This window comes from Tilletiopsis washingtonensis (genome assembly GCF_003144115.1).
Source record: "Tilletiopsis washingtonensis strain MCA 4186 unplaced genomic scaffold FA09scaffold_5, whole genome shotgun sequence".
Lineage (NCBI taxonomy): Eukaryota > Fungi > Basidiomycota > Exobasidiomycetes > Entylomatales > Tilletiopsis > Tilletiopsis washingtonensis.
The window spans coordinates 895,207-907,958 of NW_020312002.1; the positions used below are offsets into that span (position 1 = coordinate 895,207).

At 69.3% G+C, this 12,752-nt stretch overlaps 7 protein-coding genes across 7 annotated transcripts; 3 read left to right on the top strand and 4 right to left on the bottom strand.

The window, feature by feature from the left end:
- Window positions 1-56: 56 nt before the first annotated feature.
- Window positions 57-1,196, bottom strand: FA09DRAFT_359280 (hypothetical protein; the record flags this gene model as incomplete). The annotated part of the gene is made up of 1 exon (XM_025745086.1): window positions 57-1,196. One exon carries the CDS (start codon window positions 1,194-1,196, stop codon window positions 57-59), a length of 1,140 nt encoding a protein of 379 aa, XP_025600167.1.
- An 822-nt stretch (window positions 1,197-2,018) lies between these two features.
- FA09DRAFT_359281 (hypothetical protein) lies at window positions 2,019-3,523 on the top strand. Its single transcript, XM_025745087.1, has 2 exons — window positions 2,019-3,171; window positions 3,231-3,523. Exons 1-2 carry the CDS (start codon window positions 2,137-2,139, stop codon window positions 3,324-3,326), a joined length of 1,131 nt encoding a protein of 376 aa, XP_025600168.1. The 5' UTR covers window positions 2,019-2,136; the 3' UTR covers window positions 3,327-3,523.
- A 64-nt stretch (window positions 3,524-3,587) lies between these two features.
- Window positions 3,588-4,653, bottom strand: FA09DRAFT_305890 (NADH-quinone oxidoreductase). Its single transcript, XM_025740515.1, has 5 exons — window positions 4,555-4,653; window positions 4,075-4,212; window positions 3,929-4,021; window positions 3,759-3,878; window positions 3,588-3,703 (listed from the first exon to the last, which is right to left on the bottom strand). The coding sequence occupies exons 2-5, from the start codon at window positions 4,208-4,210 to the stop codon at window positions 3,621-3,623; spliced, it is 432 nt and encodes a 143-aa protein (XP_025600169.1). The 5' UTR covers window positions 4,211-4,212; window positions 4,555-4,653; the 3' UTR covers window positions 3,588-3,620.
- Window positions 4,654-5,176: 523 nt separating this feature from the next.
- FA09DRAFT_328666 (RNA-binding domain-containing protein) lies at window positions 5,177-6,628 on the top strand. The gene is made up of 4 exons (XM_025741865.1): window positions 5,177-5,496; window positions 5,849-6,116; window positions 6,190-6,367; window positions 6,422-6,628. The coding sequence occupies exons 1-4, from the start codon at window positions 5,245-5,247 to the stop codon at window positions 6,591-6,593; spliced, it is 870 nt and encodes a 289-aa protein (XP_025600170.1). The 5' UTR covers window positions 5,177-5,244; the 3' UTR covers window positions 6,594-6,628.
- A 166-nt stretch (window positions 6,629-6,794) lies between these two features.
- On the bottom strand, window positions 6,795-9,439 carry FA09DRAFT_305895 (DNase I-like protein). Its single transcript, XM_025740516.1, has 4 exons — window positions 8,884-9,439; window positions 7,496-8,743; window positions 7,342-7,437; window positions 6,795-7,286 (listed from the first exon to the last, which is right to left on the bottom strand). Exons 1-4 carry the CDS (start codon window positions 9,419-9,421, stop codon window positions 7,096-7,098), a joined length of 2,073 nt encoding a protein of 690 aa, XP_025600171.1. The 5' UTR covers window positions 9,422-9,439; the 3' UTR covers window positions 6,795-7,095.
- Window positions 9,440-9,580: 141 nt separating this feature from the next.
- On the top strand, window positions 9,581-10,593 carry FA09DRAFT_359285 (hypothetical protein; the record flags this gene model as incomplete). Its single annotated transcript, XM_025745088.1, has 3 exons — window positions 9,581-9,982; window positions 10,032-10,110; window positions 10,161-10,593. The coding sequence occupies 3 exons, from the start codon at window positions 9,581-9,583 to the stop codon at window positions 10,322-10,324; spliced, it is 645 nt and encodes a 214-aa protein (XP_025600172.1). The 3' UTR covers window positions 10,325-10,593.
- Window positions 10,342-12,104, bottom strand: FA09DRAFT_305898 (putative PEP8-vacuolar protein sorting/targeting protein; the record flags this gene model as incomplete). Its single annotated transcript, XM_025740517.1, has 8 exons — window positions 10,342-10,444; window positions 10,501-10,657; window positions 10,712-10,780; window positions 10,833-10,939; window positions 10,992-11,156; window positions 11,211-11,367; window positions 11,423-11,495; window positions 11,904-12,104. The coding sequence occupies 8 exons, from the start codon at window positions 12,102-12,104 to the stop codon at window positions 10,426-10,428; spliced, it is 948 nt and encodes a 315-aa protein (XP_025600173.1). The 3' UTR covers window positions 10,342-10,425.
- Between the last annotated feature and the right edge of the window lie 648 nt (window positions 12,105-12,752).

Sequence of the window (12,752 nt, forward strand, 5' to 3'; positions counted from 1 at the left end):
CAGTGCGCGCGAAGGAAGAAACGAGCAGTGGGAGGGACAACGGTATGCGGTGCGAGCTAGAAACCGGCGGCAGTGCGGGCGGAGTGAGTGTCTTCCTCGGCGTCGCCCATGGCATGCTTCGCTCGCTTGCGCGTAGAGTCGCTGCTGCCACCGTCGACGACGTTGACCAGCGGAGATGGTGCGAAGGGCTTGTGAGCCTCGCCTTGGAGCGAAGCCTCGAGCATCGATGAGGGCACATTGTGCGAGGGAAACGCCCCGTCGCGCTCACGTTTGCGAGGCGCAGGTGCGCTTGTTGGCACCGTCGGGCTGCTTGGCAGCTCGCCCGGCTCCTGCTTGATGTGAACAGGAGAGCCGAGTTGCTTTGGCTGCGACGGCGGCGCAGGCAGCTCGGGCAGGTCGGACGGTGACTCGCGCAGCATGTGGCTGAGTAACGCGTCCGACGATGCCTGCAGTAGCGGCGTCGAGGATGGCACAGCGTGTGCGGGCACCGAGAATGGCCCAGCGTGTGCGGGCATCGAGGATGGCGCAGCGTGTGCATGGGCCTCGGGTGGGACTTCGTAGGGAGGAGTGCAGATAGACTGCTGCTGCTGAGACAGCTGCCGCTGCGCGAGCTGATGCTGCGCGTAGTGCCGTTGTGCGTGCTGCTGCTGAGCGATCTGGATAACTTGCTGCTGCTGAGCATACTGCTGAGCGTACTGCTGAGCGTAGTGCTGCTGAGCATTGCGCTGCTGGGCCAGAGGCGGCTGCTGCTGCTGCTGGAAGGCAAGGTACAGCTGCTGCTGCTGCGCCACGCATGTCGCCTGCAGCTGCGCATACTGCTGCCGCTGGCCGTCGATCTGCTGCTGCTGCGCCAGGCAGAAGGCCTGCAGCTGCTGATGCTGCTGCTGCTGGCTGCCGAGGAGCGCAAGATGCTGCTGCTGGCTCTGCATCATGGCATGCTGACGCTGCTGCTGCGCGGAGGCGTCGGAACGCAGACGGCCGATGATGCTGGCGGCGTTCTTCAGACTTGCTCGCAGCCCTGCGTTGTCCGCCCGGAGCACCTCGGCCGCGTTGCGCACAAGGCCGTGCTCCGTGCGCAGCGCACTGTTCTCGGTGCGCAGAGCGTTCTCCGTGCGCAGCGCCTCGTTCTGCGCCAGAAGCGCGCTGGCAACCTCGTGTAGGCCCTTGATGCTGGCGTCTGGATCCGAGTCAGTCATCGCGCAGACTTGCCGGCGAGAGCGCCGCCGAGATGAGGAGCGCGAGCGGCCAGGTCGAGGGCCGCAGAGTCCCGAGTGCCGAGAGAAGAGACGAGGTGGTGGAGACGAGGCAGGAAGCGAGCACGCGCCGCGGGCGGCACCTAATGGGCATCTATAAGTGTTCTCAGCGCGGCCTGGACCTTCCGTCGTCGCTCAGGGGCATGGGCGGCACGCCAGCAGCACCAGGCCTCCAGAGCGGCAGCCCTGTCCATCCACTTGGCTGCTGCAGCAGCAGCAGCCAGCTGCTCAACAGGCTGGCCCTGCTCTTGCGAGACATGTGCTTACTTTCTCTTTTGCGGCGCTTGACTTGTGCTCCGTCGCGCGCGAGAAGAGTCGCGGTCCTTGCCGGCCAGGGGCAGGCACACAGAGGCGGTGCCGCGCGTGCTGGTGCGGGTGGCCGGCCTGTGGGCGCCGCGCGCGTCGGCCCCTCTGGCGCGCTGCTGACGCTCGCGCTGCGCTCGCCACTGCGCGCACCGCCGCCGCCGAGGGGCTGCGCTCGCCTCAGCTGCGGCAGGACGCTGCGAAAAAGTTGCGAGACGCTCCCTGCTGCCCTTGGGCTGGGAACTGCGGCCATGCGGCTGCACTAGACTGCCTCTGCTGCCACGCCCATGGCATTCGGGGTGCTGCGGCGGGCGCGCTGCAGGAGCGCATCGGGCGCCGCGCGGCGGCCCGAGCGGGCGCGGCACGCCGCCTGTGCCGTGCGCTGGTGCCGCTGCGCCTGCGTCTGCTGCTCATCGTGCGCGTGTCGCAATGTCATCCTCCCGCGCGCCCTCTCGCACACCCCTGAGAGTGAGAGTGCGCCGGCGCAGCAGGAATAAAAGGACAGCTGCTTTGCGCTCGCTGCCCACTTCCCACCACCACACCGCCATCCACCATCTCCCGTCCACCGTCCTCGCACACCATGGCCGCCATCCCCTGCCAGCCGAGCGCCGTGCTCAACAGCAATCTCATCTCGACGCCGCCGTCGCGGCCCGCCTCTCGCAAGGGCTCGCCGAAGCGCGTGCACTCGCACGCCGCCACGGGCTCGCCGCGCGCTCTCTCGCCGCCCGTGCAGCGTCCTCGTCGTGCTGCTCAGCAGGCACTCGGCACGCCGTCCAGCTCCTCGTCTCGCCCCGTGGCGCGCGCCCGCCTGCCGCTGCGCCTGCCGACATATCCGATCGCCGTGCTCTCATCTCCGTACGCCGACTTCACCGCACACCTCCGCGCACATGGGCTTGCACACGAGGCGGCTGAGCTCGGCGGCTGCACGCCCGACTATGTCATGGCGCAGCTGCCCGCTTCTCTCCATGCCGAGACGCTCAGCTTCGAGACGACGCTGCGCCAGCTGGCGGCCCTCGGCGGCGACGTGCCGCCGCACGTCGACTTTCCGCTCGAGAGCAGCGGCAGCATCTCGCACCTCTTCGTCGTGCGCGCCAGCCTCGGCCCGGCGCCCAGCGCCGTCGACCAGAGCATGCCGCCGCCGGCCATGTCGGCGCGCGGCACCTCGACGCGCCCGCACGTCTCGCCGGCGCCTGCCGCTACGTCGCGCGGCCTGCTGCTGCCCGTGCACGGCCTCGTGTATGCGCTCGACTGCGCCACGCTGCCGCCGCTGCCGCCGGCGCACGACGACCGCGGCCGCCTGCCCGTCGTGACGCTGCATGTCCCCGCGCCCGCGACGTTCGGCACCGTGCACCGCTACGTCTACACGCGCGACGCCGCCGCGCTCCTCGCCGAGCTGCTGCCGCTGCGCTTCCTCTCGCGCAACCTCGCCGCCGGCGCCGGTGCTGCCGGTGGCGCCGAGCCGGCCGGTGCTGCGCTCACGGCGCCGCGTGCTCGCGAGCTGCTCGCCAGCCTGCCGACGGCCACGCTGCTCGCCCACGCGCGCACCGTGCACGCGGCATGGGGCAATGCCGGCGCCATCGGCCTGCTCGACGCGCGCTACTGGGCCACGCTCTCGGTGAGTGGCGCGACGTGTGCCGTGTGCGAGTCCACGACTGACGCCGTGTCCGTCTGCAGCGTGCCTGGGACCTTATCGTCGGCGCCATTGCCCTTCGCCGTGCGCGCCGCGTCGACGCCGAGCTGGCGCAGCGCATGGACGCGCACGAGCTGTGATGACGTCTCTTGCTCCCTGTGCGATGTCTCTTGCTCCCTGATCCCGTCTAATATCTCGCCTCGTGGTCGCCCGTCACTCCGCTCTGTCACCCAGCCCTGCCGAGCCGAGTCACCCATCCGCCGAGTCACCGCGTCGCCGCGTTACCCTACCGCCACCTGTACTCTGTCACGATCTCTGCTTCTCTTGAGCAACGACGACTCGTCTATCCATCTGATTGCGACGCAGCGCACCGTCCCACCGGCACATGCCGCGGCCGCCTGCCCGCATGTGCCGCTGCCTGTCCAGCCCGCAGCTCAACGGTAGAGGTGCTCGGAGCGCAGGTTGGCCGCGTACTCGGCCTCGGCGCGGTCGCCGTTGGCCAGCAGCTTCTCCTTGTCTGCGAGGAGACGTCAGCTTGTCGTGCACGATGCGCGGGCCCGCGCAGCACGCACTGTACAGCAGCTCCTCGCGCCACTCCGTCGAGAAGTCGGCGTTCTGCGTCTCGACGATGGCGTCGACGGGGCAGGCCTCGACGCAGTAGCCGCAGTAGATGCACTTGGTCATGTCGATGTCTGCGCAGGTGTGAGTGTGGTGCAGGAGCGAGAAGCACAGGCAGGCTCACCGTAGCGCGTCGTGCGGCGGGCACCGTCCTCGCGCGGCTCGGCCTCAATCGTGATAGCCTGAGCCGGGCAGATGGCCTCGCAGAGCTTGCACGCTGCGCCGCCGTGTCAGCCTCGCAGCACCACACCGCTTCACACCGCCACGCACCGATGCAGCGCTCCTCGCCCGTGGGGTACCGCCGCAGCGCGTGCTCGCCACGGAAGCGCGGCGAGAGCGGGCCCTTCTCGTACGGGTACATGATGGTGTATGGCGGGCGGAAGAAGTTCTCGAGCACGATCCACATGCCTGCGATGCGTGTCAGTAGGCGAATGTAGGCGCTACGCGTGCAGCTCGGCGGATGGCCAGGGTGGTGCGGCAGCTGCGTGCGACCTTATGCATGTGGCCACGGCGACAGCAGCGATGCGACACGGCGCACCTGGCCCATCGCACGCAGTGCTTCGCCATGCCGCTGCACTCGAGCCGCAGTGGTGCTCAGTGGCCAGGCAGCACCTTCCAGACCATCAGAGTCTCGCCACTGCCGCGCCTCTCGCTCTCCGCCTCTCTCGCCTCGTCATCGCGGACCTGCCACATGGCTCGCTACGGCCTGTCCAGCGCTGCCACTGCACATCACCTCGATCCTCCACTCACCGCGCAGGATCTCGGTGAAGAAGAAGAGCTGCGCGGCCTTGTCGAGCGCGCTGGGCCCGCGCGAGTAGTCGGGCACGGCGGGGTGTGCCGCGGCCTGCTTGGTGACCTGCTCGGCGTGGCCCTCGTCGCGCACGGCGTGCAGCTGCGTGGGGCCCGTGCGGCCGCCGTCGGGGCGCGGCGTCGGCGCGGCGAGGCGCAGCGGGCGGGCCGAGCTGAAGGCGCGCGAGACGGACGCGGCGGGTGCGGGTGCGGCGAGGCGCGCAGCCAGGAAGCCGGCGGCGGGCGCGGCGCCCACACGGCTGGCGAGCGCGGTGCGCAGGAGGGAGCGCGGGAGGGCCATGGCGGGCGGAGCGGGAGTGGTGGTGGAGAGGCGGTGGAGATGCTGCTGCTCGCCGTCGGCGCTGCCGTCACGCCTGGCTGGCGCTGCGATCGCGGCACGCCCGCCACGCTTGCGTTGCTGTTGCCCGCACGCCGGCCTGGCCCAACCACCGCCGGCGCATCACCACCGCGCGCACTTCGCCGCCGTCGCACGCGCGAGCGTGGGAACACACGGCCGTCGCGGCGCACGACCTCGACGCGCCGCCGCCTCGGCATCTTCCTATGCTTCCTGCTCCCTCCACCCCTCCTCAGCCAGGCTGCTGTCATCTGCACATTCATAGCCACCTCGTCACACTCCGCTGCATATCCATCATGGCCGCCGCCGCCTCGTCGACGCCGCCGAGCCCGAGCCTCTACGTCAAGAACCTCGACACGCGCACCAAGAAGCCCGAGCTTGCGCGCCAGCTCTACGTGCTGTTCGGCGCGTACGGCAAGGTGCTCGACGTCGTCGCCACGCGCGCCGCCGGCATGCGCGGCCAGGCCTTTGTCGTCTTCCGCGAGCAGCAGGCGGCGACGGCGGCGCGCCGCGCCCTCGACGGCTTCGAGTTCTACGGCAAGGCGCTCGTGAGTGGCGGCGCACTGCAGCGGATGCAGCGCAGAGGAAGAGTCAGGGCATGCAGCGCAGCGAGGCATAGCCACGGTGGACGCAGGACGGCTGGAATGCGCCAGTGACTGTAGGGCGCTGGCGGCCGCTCGCTGGCGAGCGGCGACGTCGGTGCTTCTGGTGCAGCGAGAGGCTGCGTTGGTGCGTGCAGCGTAGGACGGTGCTGGATGCGGTGCAGCGAGAGCCTGTGCCAATACATGTCGTTCGACGCAGGGCTGAGGCATGCTGGCTGGTCATATCCGGCGCTCGCCTCGCTGCGTGGCTCCGTATGTAAGATCAACCCTCTGCCGTCGCTGACGCGTTCCGGCTCAGTCCATCGACTACGCTCGCACGCGCTCCAACGCCACTGTCATCGACCAGCACGGGCCCGCAGCGCTGTACGACCCGCTGCTGCAGGCGCGCCTCGCCGGCACGTCGGCGGCGGGCGCGAGCAAGGTGACCATGTCGAGCGCACAGGGCGCGGCGCGCGAGCGCAAGCGCGGCCGCGACGAGGAGGGCGCCGCGCCCGAGGAGGAGGGCAACGAGAGCAAGGTGGCGCGCACCGAGGCAGAGGCGGCGGACGACGACGACGATGATGCAGGTGAGTGCGGATGGGCTGCTGTGCGGCGCCTCGTGGCCTCCCTGCCTTGCCTCTGATGCGCCTTTGCCCGCAGAGATGGATATGTCCGACTCGGACTCGGACGCAGAGCCACCAGCAGCCAACGGCAAGGCGAATGGCTCGGCGCTGGGGCCGCCATCGGCTGCTGCAGGCAGCGTGCCGAACGAGCTGCTCTTCCTTGCAGGCCTCTCGGACGAGGTGTCGGAGGACGCGTTGGGCGCGCTCTTTGGCCAGTGAGTAAGCTGGAGGTGCGTCAGTGCGGACGGCCGGCTGACCCTCGACTGCAGATATTCAGGCTACCGCTCGGTGCAGCTCGTGCCTGGCTCGGCAGCACGGCAAGCACACGCTTTTGTCGAGTTTGCCGACGCGCGAGCGGCCGGTGCGGCGCGCGAGGGCCTCGCCGGCTTTCAGCTCAGCCCGTCGCTGAAGCTGAGCGTCGAGTGGGCAAAGCGGGGCTGAGCGGTGCGGCGGATGTCATGCATTATTCAGAACAGCGGTGGGTGACTCGTGTGATGGAATGAGGGAGCGCGTGACGGCGGGGCTGTTCCGATGATGTAAGGTGACAAGAGATTTGCAGCGTGCGGTATAGATGATGGCGGCGGGATAATCGGGACGACGGAACAGGACTGTGCCAGGTGCAAGAGCGTCAGCAGGGATCGCGGCCATGTCTGATCCACAACAGCAGCATCAACCGCGAGGCGTCTCAGGACCGCGCCGGCGGCGGGTGCGCCGCGTCTTCATCCGGCCGGCGCAGGCGCAAGCGCCCACACCGGCCGCGACGAGGAGGCAGCGGCGCATGGACCGCACAGGCCCGGCGCGGGCTTGCCACGTTTGATCGTCACCGCCACAACGCGCAAACGCGTGCGACTCGTCGTATAAGGATGAGTTGGTTGCATCACCGATGCCTCCCGGGATGCTGCTGCTCGTGCACGTGCAGACAAGTACTCACATCAGAAGGGCTTCACATGCGGAAGCGCTTGTGCGGGCTGCCACGGCGCTCCGCCTCAGCCGTCGAGCGCTTCTCGCCGCTGCCGAGGCGCGGCGCAGAGCCCGCGACCTCGCGCAGGCTCTGCTGTCCCGCTGCGGCGCTGTTCTCGCGGCCGCATGAGCTTGCGCGCACGTCAGAGGCCCACTTGAAGTAGTCGCAGCGGTCTACATGCGGCCATGTCAGCACATCCCGTCACTTCGATGAAGCCAGCGTGCTCACACTCGGGATTGATGTCGATGCGCTCGCGGCCCTCGCGCTCGTACCCTGGACCCACAGGCCGCGAGCAGAGGTAGAACTTGCGGCCGTGGTTGGGTCCTGCACACGAGTCAGCCTTGAGTGGCATCGCCCACCTGGCGCCGACAGCCGCTCTCACCTGACTTGTTGACGGTCCATGCCCGCGTCTCCTCGCGATGAACGACGCAGCGTGGCGCAGGCGGCGGCTTGAAGATGCTGCCCCACGCAAGCGAGGCCTCGACACGCGCTGCCGCTGTGCTCGGGCCGTCATCGTCTTCCAAACCACCGTCGGATGTCGAGGCAGCCAGCTCGGCAGCGGTCGGCGCGGAGCTGTTGGCGACTCCGAAAGCCTCACCATCTGGTGCCATCGCTGCCTGCTGCGCCGCGCTAGAAGCATCTACAGTCGATGACGAAGCGTCTGCCAAAGGAGCCGCCGCAGACTCGGCAGCCTTGGCCGAAGAGCCGGCGCCAGAGCCGAAGAAGGCCATCAGCTTGCGCTGCCCCGCCTGTGCAGTCTTGCCCTTGCTGGTCGCCTTGCTGCCCTTGGCGGTCGCCTTGCCGCGCGGCGCAGACGGTGACGGGCTTGCGCTGGGGCGCGGCGCAGCTGGGCGCGTGTTCTGCGGCGACACCGTAGCTCGTGGCGCCTGTTGTGCGATAGCCGCCACCGGACTGGCTGTGACAGGCGCAGAGCTGGCAGCGAGCTCGCCGACCGCCGGTACCGCGTGTGCGGCGGAGCCTTCACTGTCGCGCAGTGCAGCGAAAGCATCTGCCAGCGTCGGTGAACGCGGCGCAGCTGGCGCCTCCAATGCACTGGCAGCGACCGGCGCATTCTCGGGCTCTGAAGCGGACGCTGGCGTACTCTCCGGACCTGCGGCGCTTGCAACCGCTGCCGCCACCCGCGGCGCGCCAAAGAAGCTGCGTATGTTGCGCTGGTTGAACTCGGGCCAGTTGCTCGTCGCCGTCGCCGGCAGCTTGTGCGTGCCGTGGGCACCGAGCAGGTCGCGCAGCACGAGACGTTCGCCGTCGACGACGAGCTCGTCGTGCAGATCGAGCCACACGGGGCAATGGTCGCTGCCAAAGACGTCGGGCGCAATGTCGGCGCCCTTGACCCAGCGGCGCAGGCCCGGCGACACGAGCGTGTAGTCGAGGCGCGTGCCGTAGTTCGACGGGCGCGCATCGATGAGCGTGTTCCACACCGTGTACATGCCGGCGCGGCGCGGGAAGAGCTCGCGCGTGACGTCGTGCAGGCGGCCCGTCGGCGCGGGCAGCAGCCACGAGTCGAGCCAGGCGCGGGCGGGATGTGCTGCGAGATAGGCGTCGCGCGGTGTCTTGCCGGCGTGGTCGCAGTGGTCGATGGGCTCGCGTGCGATGTTCAGGTCACCGACGACTGGCGGGCGGAGTGTTGTCAGCATCGGTGCGACAGCGGGCGGCGCATTCGTGAGGGCTCTGCCAATGAGCACTGGCAGCAGCAGCAGCACTTCGTATCGCAGCCAGCCTCGCACACGCCACCGCCACTTCTGTACGCACCGATGACCTCGCGCCCCGCCGCCAGCAGCGCCTCGACGCGTGCCGCCAGCGCTGCGTTGTACGTCAGCTTGTACTCGCGGCGCGTCTCGTCCGTCTCGTTGGGGCAGTAGAGGTTGAAGAGCACGAAGAGGCCGCAGTCGACGACGGTGGCACGGCCCTCGGCGTCGAGCTGTGCCCACAGCGCGTCGTCGCACGCCAGCGGCTGGGCCAGCGGCGGCAGTGCGAGGCCGTCGGGCGTGCGTGCGGCGCCGGTGATGCCCGGCTCGGCGGCGCACGGCCGGCACGCCGCGCTGCGCACGTACGTCGCCGTGCCCGAGTAGCCGCGCTGCGGGTGCAAGTCGGCGAACGTCGTCCAGCCGGCGGGCGCCATGAGGCCGCGCTCGCCGTCGAGGGCGCGCCGCGTCGCCTTGACCTCCTGCACGCACGCCATGTCGGCGCCCAGCAGCTCGAGGCACGCGGCCCAGTCGGGCAGCGCGTACCACGGGCGGTAGCCGCGCACGCTCTTGAGGCCGTTGACGTTCCACGACACGATGCGCATCGCGGGCAGCCAGAGGTGGCAGGTGGTGGTGGGAAGGCAAGCTTGCGGCGAGGAGCGTGATGTCAGGTGGAGCGGCGGCGCGCTGACGTAAGCGCGAGGCGTGCTTCCTCGAGGCGCACTGGCCATCCCCGCACTTCCTTCCCGACCCTCACCTCCGCCATGAACAGCACACACGCATCAGGCAGCAGCACATCGGCGCCCAGCGTCTCGCTGCTCACGCTGCCTGCCGCGTCGCCGTACGCCGAGCCGCAGTTCCTGCTGCTCACCTGCACGCCGCACGCCGGCGCGCTCCTCGTCCACGTCTGCGCCGCGCCGCCCGCGGCCATCGTCGCCGGCGAGCGCGCCGCTGCGCCGCCACCGCCGCCCCAGCAGACGCACGCCGAGACGCCCGCCGAGCGCGACCAGCGCCTCGTCGACGAGGCGGCCGACGGCGACCTCGAGCGCGCCCTCGCCGCCGCACAGCTCGAGGCCGGGCGCGACGCGGCGCCGGCGCCCGGCAGTGCGCAGCCCGTCGGTGCGCTGGCGCGCGAGTGGGCCGTCGCCATGGCACGGCCGGGGCAGGTGTGTGGCAGCAGAGTGCGTGTCTGTGCGATGCTGACATCCTGCTCAGCGGCCGGGCACCGAGGCGCTCGGCACGGCCCTCTTCCGCACGCCGGCAGACGTGGCACTGCCGATTGCCAAGCGGCTCGGTGCGTGCGATGTGCACCTCCAGCGACGCTCCACACTGACACCCTCCCAGCGCGCCGCCTGCAGCTGCCGCAGCTGCTGCTCTCGCTCGACCTGCCGCCGCTCGGCGAGCCCGGCGCGCCCGAGACGAGCGCCGCGATGCTCGGCCTCGAGCGCGGCCTGCTCGATGCGCTGCGGGCGCACGTGGCGGCGCAGGGCGGCGCATCAATAGCATGAGTGCGGTACGCAGCATGCAGGAGCGGGCATAAGATGTGCAGGGTGTGGTAGTGTACAGGCGTGACGGGGCGTCGTGCAGGTGCGCGGATCGTGAGGAGCGTCTAGTTCTCGGGAATGCGGCTGCCGGAGAGGCGTCAATCAGGGCCGCACCAGCGCAGCACGCTCGCACAACCCACAAGATGGTGATCTCCTGCTGCTTGAAGTAGCGCCGGTTCTCCTCGTCGATGAGCACGAGGTTGAGGTAGTAGCGCGTCGAGAACTTCTTGTTGACGTCGCGGAACGTCGGCGTGAGCTCGAAGCCGCCGAGGAAGAGGCGGATCGGGATCGTCTCGCCTGGAGAGGGGCGCATGAGCACGGGCGACATTCAGGTGCCTGCGGTCTGCTCACCTCGCACTGGCGCGCCGTCCATGATCTCAAATTTGGTGATCGTCTCGCTCTCGTTGTACTGATTTGGCGCTGGAGAGAAAGAATGAGCGGAGTAGGCTTGCAGCCAGCCCGAGACACCCACCTGCGCCCGTCGTTTCTCGCCGGATGATGCTCAGCTCCATGTGCTTGATCTTGATGCGCACGAGGAGGAAGTAGATCTTGCCGACGATCACATCCTTGAGGTGGTATCTGCGCGCCGCCGTCAGGAGCAGCACGGCACCAACACCAGCGCACCACTCACTTGCTCTTGTTGTACTCAAACTCGATGTGCAGGCAGTCCTCGATGCCGACCTCCATCTTGATGGCGTTGTTCGAGTCCGGCGGCATGCGGTACGAGTGCACCCAGAGCTCCTTCTCGCGCACCACGTCGGCCATGCGCCGTGCGATGGTGAGGCGCAGAAAGTACCTGTGTTGCGTGTGAGAGCGTGTCTGGGGCTGCCAGGCCGCACGGCAGGCTCACCGCAGCCGCACGTTGATACCCGCGTAGCTCTCGTACTGCTTCTCGACGTTGTGGAAGTCAAAGTCGAGCGCGACGGACTGCCGGATCTCGCCCGGCGACGCCAGCTCCTGCACCAGCGACACGAACTCGTAGTGGTGGCCGCGGTCGTAGAAGAGCTCTGCGGCGGCGCATCAGCGGTCCTGCGTCGCTGCTGCCGGCATGTGCGTGCTCACCGATGGACCCGACAAATTCGACCTTGATGCCCTCGTGCGCAAGCTTCTTGCCGTCCCGCACGCGGATATGCGCCTGCAGAGACCGCGTCAGCTCTGCAGCTGGCCTCGTCGCCAGCACGCCTTGCCAAGGCGCAAGCAGCAGCGCCAGAGCGAGCAGCCCCGAGCGGCCCGCGCGGCAGCATCTGCTAGCAAACAGCGCGCGACCGGACTACTGATGCAGCTTGCCGGCCAGGCAGAACCCCGACGCTGTGCAGCGCTGCGTGACAGCGATCACGCCGGTGCTGCCTGTCCGCTAGCACAGGCCGCGCGGCGCCGATTCCCTCCTCTCGCCGAGCTTGCCTCGCACCGCCAGGCCGGGATCGCAGTCCAGCGTGCATGGCGGCGACGGGCTTGGCGGCACTGCGCTCGCTCCAAGCGCGACCTCCAGCGCAGCACGTGCCTCTCCTGCCCGCCCTGCCCCTCTCCGCGCGGCCCCACGCACCGTGCCCTGCACGCTCTCGCCGTCGAAGTAGACGGGGCACTTCTCGCGGCGCTCGGCGGCCGCGGCGCCCTTGGCGGCGGCGGCGGCGCTGCTGCTGCCGGCGGCGGCGTCGGGCTTGACGTCGACCATCTTGCGCGCCTCGGCGCCGGCGAGACGCAGCTCGACATCGAGCGGCGACGAGAAGGAGAGCCACGAGGCCATGGCGGGCGCGTGCGACCCAAGCGGAGTGTGCGAAGGACGACGCTGGCGATGTGAGGACTGAAAGAGGCTGAGCGGGAAGGAGTGCAGGTGCAGTGTGAGGGTGTTGGTGTGGAGTGGAGCGAGGCTGCACAGCGAGCTCGCCGTCGCCCCTGGCTCCGCGGGGACGTGCGCTGCGCGCGGCCGGCGGCGCGCGACTCCGCCTTCCTTGCTCCTCCTCACACTCGACTGCACCTCCGCCCAACTCGCTCCGCATCGCATCTTAAGCGCTAGCGGATGGCTGCACAATGCAGAGCTGGTCGAATAGTAGCAATCGAGAATGCATTCGGAGGACAGTGACGGGCCCGCAGTGAAACGGAGCAGAGACGCTTGACACGCCTCGCAAGACGCGGAGGCCCCTGCGTTGCGTGATCTCGTATGGCCAGGCTGCGATGTAGCACGCCAAGCCTTGTGGCAGGGGCATGGGCTCTTCAGCTTCTGCAATGTCTCCTGCCATGCCGTAGGTCGTCTTGTCTGCCCTTCTGGCGTCCAGATGCGAAAGTGGCCTTGGCCGGATGCGAGCGGCTCAGCCAGCTTGGTGATGCTGGGAGCAGCCTCCGGCCGCGGCGCGGCGCGATCGACGCCCACCGGGCGCTATGCCCGGCCGGATTG

What these genes read in the sequence shown, in the direction of transcription:
- FA09DRAFT_328666 (XM_025741865.1), top strand. Translation starts at nt 5,245, where the DNA reads ATGGCCGCCGCCGCCTCGTCGACGCCGCCGAGCCCGAGCCTCTACGTC. An exon ending in CGACGACGACGATGATGCAG is followed by an intron (nt 6,117 to 6,189) that starts GTGAGTGCGGAT and finishes CTTTGCCCGCAG; the next exon opens with AGATGGATATGTCCGACTCG. An exon ending in TTGGGCGCGCTCTTTGGCCA is followed by an intron (nt 6,368 to 6,421) that starts GTGAGTAAGCTG and finishes CCTCGACTGCAG; the next exon opens with ATATTCAGGCTACCGCTCGG.
- FA09DRAFT_305895 (XM_025740516.1), bottom strand. Translation starts at nt 9,421, where the DNA reads ATGCGCATCGTGTCGTGGAACGTCAACGGCCTCAAGAGCGTGCGCGGC. An exon ending in GGCGGGGCGCGAGGTCATCG is followed by an intron (nt 8,744 to 8,883) that starts GTGCGTACAGAA and finishes TCCGCCCGCCAG; the next exon opens with TCGTCGGTGACCTGAACATC. An exon ending in CATCGACATCAATCCCGAGT is followed by an intron (nt 7,287 to 7,341) that starts GTGAGCACGCTG and finishes GGCCGCATGTAG; the next exon opens with ACCGCTGCGACTACTTCAAG.
- FA09DRAFT_359281 (XM_025745087.1), top strand. Translation starts at nt 2,137, where the DNA reads ATGGCCGCCATCCCCTGCCAGCCGAGCGCCGTGCTCAACAGCAATCTC. An exon ending in GCTACTGGGCCACGCTCTCG is followed by an intron (nt 3,172 to 3,230) that starts GTGAGTGGCGCG and finishes GTCCGTCTGCAG; the next exon opens with CGTGCCTGGGACCTTATCGT.
- FA09DRAFT_305890 (XM_025740515.1), bottom strand. Translation starts at nt 4,210, where the DNA reads ATGTGGATCGTGCTCGAGAACTTCTTCCGCCCGCCATACACCATCATG. An exon ending in GGGCGAGGAGCGCTGCATCG is followed by an intron (nt 4,022 to 4,074) that starts GTGCGTGGCGGT and finishes ACGGCGGCGCAG; the next exon opens with CGTGCAAGCTCTGCGAGGCC. An exon ending in CCGCCGCACGACGCGCTACG is followed by an intron (nt 3,879 to 3,928) that starts GTGAGCCTGCCT and finishes ACACCTGCGCAG; the next exon opens with ACATCGACATGACCAAGTGC.